At 34.0% G+C, this 9,838-nt stretch overlaps 2 protein-coding genes across 2 annotated transcripts; one reads left to right on the forward strand and one right to left on the reverse strand.

Moving 5' to 3' along the window:
- Positions 1-3,111: 3,111 nt before the first annotated feature.
- LOC107809316 (uncharacterized) lies at positions 3,112-5,618 on the forward strand. Its single transcript, XM_016633920.2, has 5 exons — positions 3,112-3,629; positions 3,888-3,991; positions 4,076-4,247; positions 4,336-4,458; positions 4,638-5,618. The coding sequence occupies exons 1-5, from the start codon at positions 3,444-3,446 to the stop codon at positions 5,451-5,453; spliced, it is 1,401 nt and encodes a 466-aa protein (XP_016489406.1). The 5' UTR covers positions 3,112-3,443; the 3' UTR covers positions 5,454-5,618.
- Positions 5,619-6,398: 780 nt separating this feature from the next.
- Positions 6,399-8,702, reverse strand: LOC107809315 (homologous-pairing protein 2 homolog). Its single transcript, XM_016633919.2, has 6 exons — positions 8,570-8,702; positions 8,389-8,414; positions 7,181-7,448; positions 6,976-7,046; positions 6,696-6,884; positions 6,399-6,621 (listed from the first exon to the last, which is right to left on the reverse strand). Exons 1-6 carry the CDS (start codon positions 8,595-8,597, stop codon positions 6,526-6,528), a joined length of 678 nt encoding a protein of 225 aa, XP_016489405.2. The 5' UTR covers positions 8,598-8,702; the 3' UTR covers positions 6,399-6,525.
- Between the last annotated feature and the right edge of the window lie 1,136 nt (positions 8,703-9,838).

Genomic DNA, 9,838 nt, shown 5'->3' on the forward strand with positions numbered 1-9,838 from the left:
GATACCTAAATAATAACAATCACTTCACATTCGAAAAAGATATAAGAATTTAATAGATCTTAATATATGATATGAATATAGAAGAACAAAGAGATTGACGCATTTCATTAACACTTGATGAGAAAGTGATCATCCAACCCATTATTTAAGGTTAATAAATATGGAGCACTTCATTTACTATTAAATATTATATCCCGCAAGATAATCCCAAATATTTCTAGATATTTTTAAAGAAAATTCTATATAAAATCTTAAATGTCTATATAAAAATTATATATTTATATGTCGGTTTGGTTCGGATTTTTTTACTCAATACCAAATCAAATTAAACCAAACCTAATCGGATTTTTTAATCGATTTGGTTTAACTTTTCGGTTTGGTGCGGTTTTCCGGTTCGGTTTGTAGCACCAAGACAAAATTAGATAAAACTAATTTGAGCAATAACACCATTACTCTATTGTTTTTTGGCTCCAATTGAGTCAATTTAAGCTTTGTCAACATATATAATTAAGTGGCTCTGACCAATTCTTACGTCTCTTTTTTTTTTTGGGGGGGAGGGGGGAGAGGGGGGGGGGATGGCGGGTGTAATTGTTATTGTTGAGTTAAGACGTCTAAATTTCTAATACTTGACTGTCTTTTCAGTCTCCTTGGCCGTTTGTCCTCAAAGAGAACGTAATAAGAAAAAAACATTAATCTTGGGTTTGTTCAGTTAGATATTTGCATGCTTAGGTCCTTAATGAAAGAAGAAAATGAAATGCTCTAACATAACTAATTATAATTTCAATAGAAGAAAATAATCACATTAAAGAAGGAAGAGTTCTAATTTATTTAATTTTGAAGGGACGTCTACTGTCTACAATTTGGATTGCTCCGAATCTTTTTTTTAATTATTAATTATAATTTGGTTGTTTCAATCATGAATAGAAAGGACTGGCGAAAAATGAACCCTACTTCTCTAGTTTTATATAAAAACCTTATTTGTATCGGTTGTTTATGCCCAAACCATTAGGTTTATAATATGTGTTTGTAAATAAACTTATCTCACTTGATTATAGTTAATGGAGTACATGTTTTCACGTACCGAATCACTTAAACATGATAAATTAGTAAAATTTGGTGTAAACATATAATACGGTTAGTAGTGTGTTAATATCCGGTGTTCGAATTGAAATGATCACGTGCATGTACGTATATACATATAATATGCATATGTTTATATGTATACTACACATAGGCAAGGACGGATCTACCGTTGAAGTAACGAGTTCACAAAACTCGGTAACTTTAGTCCAGACTTTGTATGTGTGCTAAGAATTTATATATAGTTATTAGCAGTACTACCCTCCTTTTCTTATTTCAAGCAGGCATAAAATTTACCGGTGGCCTTCTAAAATGTCTTAGGTTTATGTTATTTTGCTTTGATGTTCGACCTAACAATAACATTACAATATTTCTTTTTCAAGCCACAATTATGTATTATTTATTTCCGTTTCTTACATCATTATTGAATATGACAACTTTGTAGAGTTATATTGAATTAATTATGTTTGTTGAAAGTGGTCTCTATCCATTGCGATTAGGCTGAAAATTTAGAATAAAGAGTTTATATTTAATAGTATATTTTCTCCTCTAACCCTTTTGATATCCTTTAAATGATTTTCTTCACTTCGGACCCTACAGATTGGACTATATTACAGTCTTGAGCTCATTGCTTGTAATACTTGTACGTAAACAACATTAATAGCAATGCCAATAACAAATTTTACATTTTCTTATGTAGTTATTGGCAGTAACGTACGTGGTATATTTTATAAGCGGTGTCATAATTTTAAAAAAGGACTAATGAATAAGTTACTATAACAGTAAGCGGTGTCATTTTTTATATTTATCCTCAATATTTTCGTTTTTCTTATACATATCTATTAAAAGAATTCGACGAAACGATATCCCGTGACACCGCATATGGTGCATACCCCTGGTTATTGGTAGTCCTTTTTTTATTTTTGGTGCTGGTACTTTAGGCCTTAATTAGTAACAAAATTTTTGGGAACTTTGTTTCGATTAATAAATTTCCTAATGATGTGTAAAGTAGTTTTAATTTTTGAGGTTCTAGAAACCTAGTGATTAGCATCTACATTTAGTAGCTAATCAGGACATTTCAACAAGATTTGAATAAGCTGGCGACCTAACACAACCATTCAAGGACTATTTCACTAGCTTTTGTGGCAATTTTATGTGATCTTTGGTATAAATAGGGTTTCTTTTTCAGATAACTTTCTAACTTTTTTTTGGGTTTTTCACCCGGTGTTTGGTACCCGCATTGGAACCCGACTATATCCGGATTCGCGTCGCGTAGGACTGCATTCGGGGGGAAGTGCTCCCTATCAAGGATTTTTCCATACCCAAGATTCGAACCCGAGACCTCTGGTTAAGGGAGGAGCAACCCCATCCGCTGCACCACATCCTTTGATGGTGATAACTTTCTAACTTGCCTACTCTCCATTTTGATATATTTATCGTTTGAAAGGAGTGTCATTATTTTTAAATTTATTGATTCTCTAAATTTTATGTGTTTGCATAGTAATCATACACAAGGCTTTTGTAGAGTTAAATATAATCTTATTACTCTCTTAAAAGTTTAATTACCCTTCACCTATTTAAACTATACGTACACAATTAGATTACTTAAAATCAAATATATCTAAATGTTTAAAAGTACTACTACTAAATATGAGTTAGTTGCTACTGCAGTAAGCTTCCGTTTGAAACAAAAGAAATATCATTTCTTATTTGATTTAACCAATTTAGGTCGTCAAGAATTGTGAAAATCGTGTCACATACTCGCATAGTTAAATTTCTTTTTTCTATCTTTGCTCATCATCACCAAAATAGTCCACTGTCAAAGAAGTGTAAAGCAATAAACTTTTTCCACTTTTTAATGTTTCCAAACGTTGTTATTCATTAAAATTTTTAATCGCTTTTTTTTTGTTCTGTCTTTCTTTTTGTGTTGTGTAAGTGGGAACAAAACGAAATTAAGAAAAAGACATAATTGGACCGTTTCAAAGCCGCAAAATATCACGATATACACCCCTTAACCGCGTTTAAAATTCTTATATTTCCATTTTCCATTAAAGACTTCCTTCATAAGAAAAATCCCCACACGCTATTTTAAGGTTATTTTATATTTCCACAAAATACACATTTTCCCCAACATTTACTTTAAAATTCGTAGTATCTTCCACACATTCTATAACTTTCATACTTCGTCATCATCAAAAGGTTCAAATGAGCCTAGGCTCGTTTGTTCCTATCTTTTAGTCTCTCCCAATAACCATTAAAGAAAGGCAAATTCTTGTGTTCAAATTTGGAACAGCTTCTCTTTCTTTTACTTACTACTCACTTCTTATTGAGAGACTGAGGAAAGAAGTGAAAGGGAAGTAGCTATGGGAAAAAAACTTGATGCCTTACTAGGAAGAAACTTCAAGACTGCTAGATTTAAAGCAACTGTCAATCTTGCCATTTCCAGACTTGTTGTACTCAAGAACCAGCGTCAGGCACGGTGCTCGATCGCGCGGTCTGATGTGGTTCAGTTCTTAAACCTTGGTCACCATGAAAGAGCTCTTCTGAGGGTACCCTACTTACTATGATTTTGATCATTTTGTTAGACTCGTTATCTTGTTCCACTGAATACGTTAAAGGGTAGCCCGATGTACGAAGCATCCCACATTTACGCAGGGTTCGGGGAAGGGTGTAGGTAGCCTACCCTGATGGAAGCATCAGTGGCTGATTCTACAGCTCGAACCCATGACATATAATTTGACTGAATACTTTGTTTTTTTGTTAGTTTCTTGAATGGTTTTTGTTTTGTGTTGATCTTGTTTTTGTAGGTTGAGCAAGTGATTAAGGAACAGAACATGCTGGATGTGTTTGTCATGGTAGAAGGCTATTGTGTTCTATTAATAGAAAGGACCAACCTTCTTCAACAAGAAAAGTTGGTGTTTTTACATTGTTTTTTCAATCGTAGATCTATTGTTCTGTGTAATCACTTACTGAGCTTTTCATGATCTTTCTGTAGAGTGTGTCCTGAGGAATTAAAGGAGGCGATATCGAGCTTGATTTATGCAGCTTCAAGGTGTGGCGAATTCCCAGAACTTCAAGAGCTTCGTATTATTTTCACGTCGAGGTTTGGGAAAGAATTCGCAGCTCGTGCTGTTGAGTTAAGAAACAATTGTGGAGTAAATCCTAAGGTAGTATAATTAGAACACCTGGTTTGGTACTATCTTAATCTACTATAATAAATAGCATGTTAATGTCTTGACGTTTCATGCAATGTAGATGATTCAAAAGCTGTCAACGAGGATGCCTAGCTTAGAACATAGAACCAAAGTACTGAAGGAAATTGCTTCAGAGAATAACATTGTTTTGCAAATTGAGGAAGTAGTTTTGGAAACTACAGAGGTATGTTCCAGAAAATTCAGGTCCACGAAATTCTCGCTCGTGTGACCATCTCATCTCATAATGTTTAAGCGGCTAGAGAGGCATAATATTTTTTGCTTAATTTATGTCTTTGACAATTCTCAAACTCACTCAAGAATTAATACCCAGAAGTTGAGCATTTTTCTTACTGTTGATAATAGGAGAAGGATACTGTGAAAAGGCAGGACCAGCCTGAGGGAGATCTATCAAGTAAATCAGGATATGAAGGTCGCTTACCAGTTCTACCTCAAAATGTAGACCATGAAGTTGGGAGAAAATATAAAGATGTAGCAGATGCAGCACAAGCAGCTTTTGAATCTGCTGCTTATGCAGCTGCAGCTGCAAGAGCAGCCGTTGAACTCTCTCGGTCTGAATCGCGTGATCCAGATGACCCGAATAGTCCAACTCAGAAGCCAAGGAATGTATCAGACTATCGTGAGGATTTAAAATCAAAGTTTCGTGCAGGAGAGGAGAGGAACAATAAGGAGATGAATGCTGGGGATGTAGTTGAGAAAATCCAGCCTACTCAGAACTATAGTTTTCATTCTGAAGCCAACCAACTCCCTGATGGAGATGAAGAGGAAGAACGCAAACAGAGGACATTTAAAGAGCAGTTCAAAAGATCAGTCTCTGCTTCAAGTTCTGATTCAGCAGATGACATTCTTGATGATGAGGTTATACGTCCAGGGCATGGGGTAATCTTCGATGAAATCGATGATGTTGGAAAGAAAAGCAGAATTCCGTCGTTGAAAAGTCCTAAGAGTGAAGTTTTTGGTTCTGAGAAATCAAACAGCAAGGATGTTTCTATCGAAGGGGCCGGCAGAGACTCTTGGTACTTCACTGATAATGAAATTTCTCCAGGGTACCAAGCAGGAAATGAAAAGGAAGTTGAAGGATTCACGAAGCAAGGTGCAGAAAAACTAGACATAAATAAGACGCCAATATCAGTGAGAACTAGAAGGAACTATCACTGGTGACCAAGGACAGATAGAAGTTTGCAGAGATTTTGCGAGTTGGGGTATATATTGTGTGCTTTGTCAATATATTATAGCTTCATATTTTCTTTATTTTTGATGATATTTTGTAAGTTTGAGCATATATTTTATGCTTTGACCATATATTGCAGCTTCGTTTTTTGTTTATTTAGTTATGAAATCTGGACAAATTATATGGTGTATTATCAAAACTACATGAGGCATTAAAATTTTGTTGATTCTTGAGGGTTAAAATTTTGATGCTGTGAGTTGCTAGTCTGCTACTGCTATGAAAGAAGGTAGAACTTGTAATATTTCAGTCCATTCACACCATCTTGCTTTCAGCAAAGATATGAGCTGGTACATCAGAAAGCTCATAGATAAATTGAAGACCGCCAAAAGCACATAGGGAATATAGTTCAATTGCCACTTCAAAGAATAGATGAGCTGTAATAACACAAGAGTAAAATATGAAAAAATAAAAAAATGAGAATTACTGCAAGTTAAATGACAATCAAATCTGAATCTCTTTTGTTTAAGGCTAAACGGATATAGTTATTCCCCAGCAATGAGGCAGCTCAATGGCAATCTCGAAGATGTAAAGCACCCAGATTTTGCTGTATATTTTAAGTACATTTTAATAGCTTATTCAGTCTGTCCGATACTGTCAAAACTTCCCATCCCATTTCGGTTGTGTTTTGTACCTAAGAATAGTGGCGGAGTCAGGATTTTTATTAAGGGGAGTCAAAATATAATGAAACAAACTCACCAAGAAGTCAAGGGGTGTCATTATATAGTATATATACATATTCTTAAAAATATTACCGAGCTAAACGGTGTAATTTTCTGACGAAGGGGTGCATGTGGCTCCGCCACTGCCTAAGATCACTTGCAGTTCATATAATGTATCATGGAAGGTAGTGAACGACAGTAAAGCAGACAGAAATCTCAGAAAGGAAGATTAACAACTACAAGAATACCAAGATTACACAATTTCAAAGTCTACAAATATATACCCATAGAACACTTGATCAAGCATATTCCTATAGTAAAGTGTAACATGTAAATATAGTCACTAGCCTCTAGCACGCTTCTTGCCATGTTGCATCAGGTCAGCAAAAGACTGAAAATTCACACCAACATCCTCATCATTCTCAATTCCAAGTTCCTCCTGAAATGCACATGAAAATTAGGAGTATACTTGACAATGAACAAGCACCAATACAAAGACAAACTGATTAATACCTTAAACTCTTTAGGATTTTTGGGAGAGTTCTCAGTAATGGCATCCCATACATCTCTGAACATCCTTTTTCGAATTCTCCACTGATTTAAGGCTTCAGAATACAACCCCTCAATGGCTTTTCTTTCTTCTGGACTTACCAAGGTTACACCTCCCCGCAATTTAATTAGTTTCTTTTCCATCTCATCAACCTGCAACGATAAAGAAGTCAGGTTATTTTTCAAGTTATGCTGGAGACCAGATCCATATGCTAGAGAGTTTCTCAGATTCTTCATATCCTACCTCTTTTCTCAGTTTGGCTTCTTTAGCATGTATCTCTTCCAGGGTCAAATTTGACTGCAGAGACTTAATTTCTGCAAAGCACCATAATAGTTTACAAGTGAAGTCACTCAATCATCAAAGTTGAAGATTATCAAATTCAATAACTTCACACAAATTCGTATAAATAACTCATAGACAACAGCAAAAGAGTATCAATTAAGAATACCTGCTTCAACCTCACTGGTGGCTTTCTTCTGTTGATCCAACCTTTCTTGTAGATTGGCATTTTCTTCCTTCATTTTGTTAAGCTCTTCACTGTCTAGGATGTCAAATTGATCTTGCCGAGCCAGATAGATTTTATGCTTGCCATACTCTTTAAATGATATCTTACCGCTGTCACAGAGATTATCCAGGGCTTTTTGTATTGGAGCCTTTTTAAGGTTAAACTTTTGCAGTGAATCTGCCACATTTTGGACATTCAATGGTCTATTTTGCTACATTAAACACCATGAAAGAAAAAAAGCAAAATCAGAGACTGTAAAACTCAAAATATAAGAAATTCGCAGAGATGTAACAAGATTTAGAGAATGATAGCAAACTGACAGCTAACTTGAAAAACAAACAAGAAAGAGTACAACATCACAGATATTGATAAGCTGTATCCTCTGTGTCAAGACAATCTTTTAGGTAAAAAAGGGAAATATATTGTGCACACACCCATAGCAACAACAAATTAAGCTCCAAGTGAAACTGTAATTCATCTATATCTTCCACTTGCTTTCTCTAAAGTTTTGAAAGAAAATTTTACAGAGAAAGCAAATGTAGTACTCTCTCTGTTCTGTCCCATAAAGAATGACACATTTCTATATTTAGAAACAATTTAACTTTACATTTTCTATTTTACCAGATGATTTATAGCCACAAAATGTCTATTGTAAACCACAAGTTTAAGAAGTCTTCATTTCTAAAACTCGTGGGCAGGCAAACATGGCCGCATAAAATGGGAAAGAAAAGCTAATCAGTTCGACTAACAACAGTTCTTGACGTGTATACCCGAATCTAAAAGAAGGCTATAAAATGTAAAGTACTGATCACTCCCTTATCCAAACATTAACAGTATTATAGTGTGCCTGACAACTTTTACTACATATCTCTGCTAATATTAAGCCCAAAATTCCAATTGATGTTTCCAATTGAATATCTATACCACTGAAGCACACTAGGATTAGTTAATTTCAGTAAATTTATCCGTTTCTCCTAAAACAATAACACTCTTACAACATAATTTTGATATCTCTAAACGACAAATAATCTAAATCTTAGGCTTTTTTTTTTTCTATTAAACTACTTTTATTTACACATTGCAGGTGAAGAGCCGCATATAAAAATTTTTAAAAAGGACAAATGGAAGCAAAACGGAATAGTTTGTGTTACCTCGTTTACGAAATTAAGCACGATACCTGTAAATTTTCAAAATCGAAAAATTTAGGATCTGTAAATCGAGATTTTTCAAATACGAATATATTCAATTCGATTTTCAGCGAAACATTTCTACTGAGATGATAGTTAATAGTGTAAAAGGAACTTAAAGGAGAGAAGAAGGATATGATTATACCTTCGGTGTTATCTGCTTTTGGAGGCATGGTTGATTAGGGAATTTTCAGAGCTCCTTGGCGCGGGAAAAAACTTCTAGCAGAATTTTCTCTCAGGTAAAATCATAAAGGGATACGAATGGTGTGGGAATTACCCCTTATTATAACCATTAATTACGAAAAGAGGATTCTTACCTCGCAAGCCAAAATCACCAGGCTTATAGCCTGTTTGGCGCTCCTTTTTTTTTGGGTTTTTCAAAATTGAAGTGTTTGGCAACTTTTAGAGAAAAAACGTGTTTTAAAGTAAAAGCTGAAACAGTTTTGGAGAAACAGAAAAAAATAGTTTCTAAAAAATAGTTTTGAGAAAAATACACTTAGAATCAGTTTTTAAAACTTGGTCAAATACTAATTGCTGCTCAGAAATGCTTTTCAAATAAATTAGTCAAATACAAACTGGTTCTCATAAAAAAAAATACTTTTAAAAAATTACTTATCAAAATAAGCTTATTTTTTAAGCTTGACCTAACATACTATTAGAAAATAAGGGAAATGGATAATTATGCTTATGGGCCTCAAAAGTCTAAACTAGTAAGCGTATGGGCTTTTAGTTCAGATTAAGTCCAAATGTACTACTCGGACTCTATTTAAAATTTGAACACGTTCAAGAATTTTGTGCAAATATAACCTCGGCGTTATATATCCAGAAGAATGAATAATTAGGCTTTCTCAAGTTTTGTCAAGCTGGATATAATTTTGGTATAATTTTTATTTTATCGGTCTTATTAAATTATTCACAAGTCTTGTCCTAACAAATCTTGCCTTGTTCACAAGTTATGTCAGTTATGCAGGAGGCAATACTTTGGTATAATCTTTATTTTTATTATAATGTTAAATTATTCGCAAGTCTTGCTGGATTGATAAATTTTGCTTTGTTCATGAGTTATGCCAGCAGTGCATAACTTTGGCACAATATTTATAGTACCTATTTTCTTAAATTGTTCGCCGTCTTACGGGATTTGCAAATTTTGTATGTATTTATTCAATTGTTGACAAGTTTTACCGGATTGACAAATATTGCATTTGTTGTTCAAGTCATACACACTGATTTTGTTTACATTATCAATACAATTTAATTTACTATAGCATATTACAGTTATACCACTCTATAACATCATCCTATCCTTATATAACAGTCATTCACTATAAAAGTCAAGTTTCTTTCGGAACCAATTTTTATGTTATGTTATAATATATGTTCTCTATAACAGTATTTCACTACAGTAGCCAAAAAA

The sequence above is a fragment of the Nicotiana tabacum genome, chromosome 24, assembly GCF_000715075.1.
Source record: "Nicotiana tabacum cultivar K326 chromosome 24, ASM71507v2, whole genome shotgun sequence".
In the NCBI taxonomy this organism is placed as follows: Eukaryota; Viridiplantae; Streptophyta; class Magnoliopsida; order Solanales; family Solanaceae; genus Nicotiana; species Nicotiana tabacum.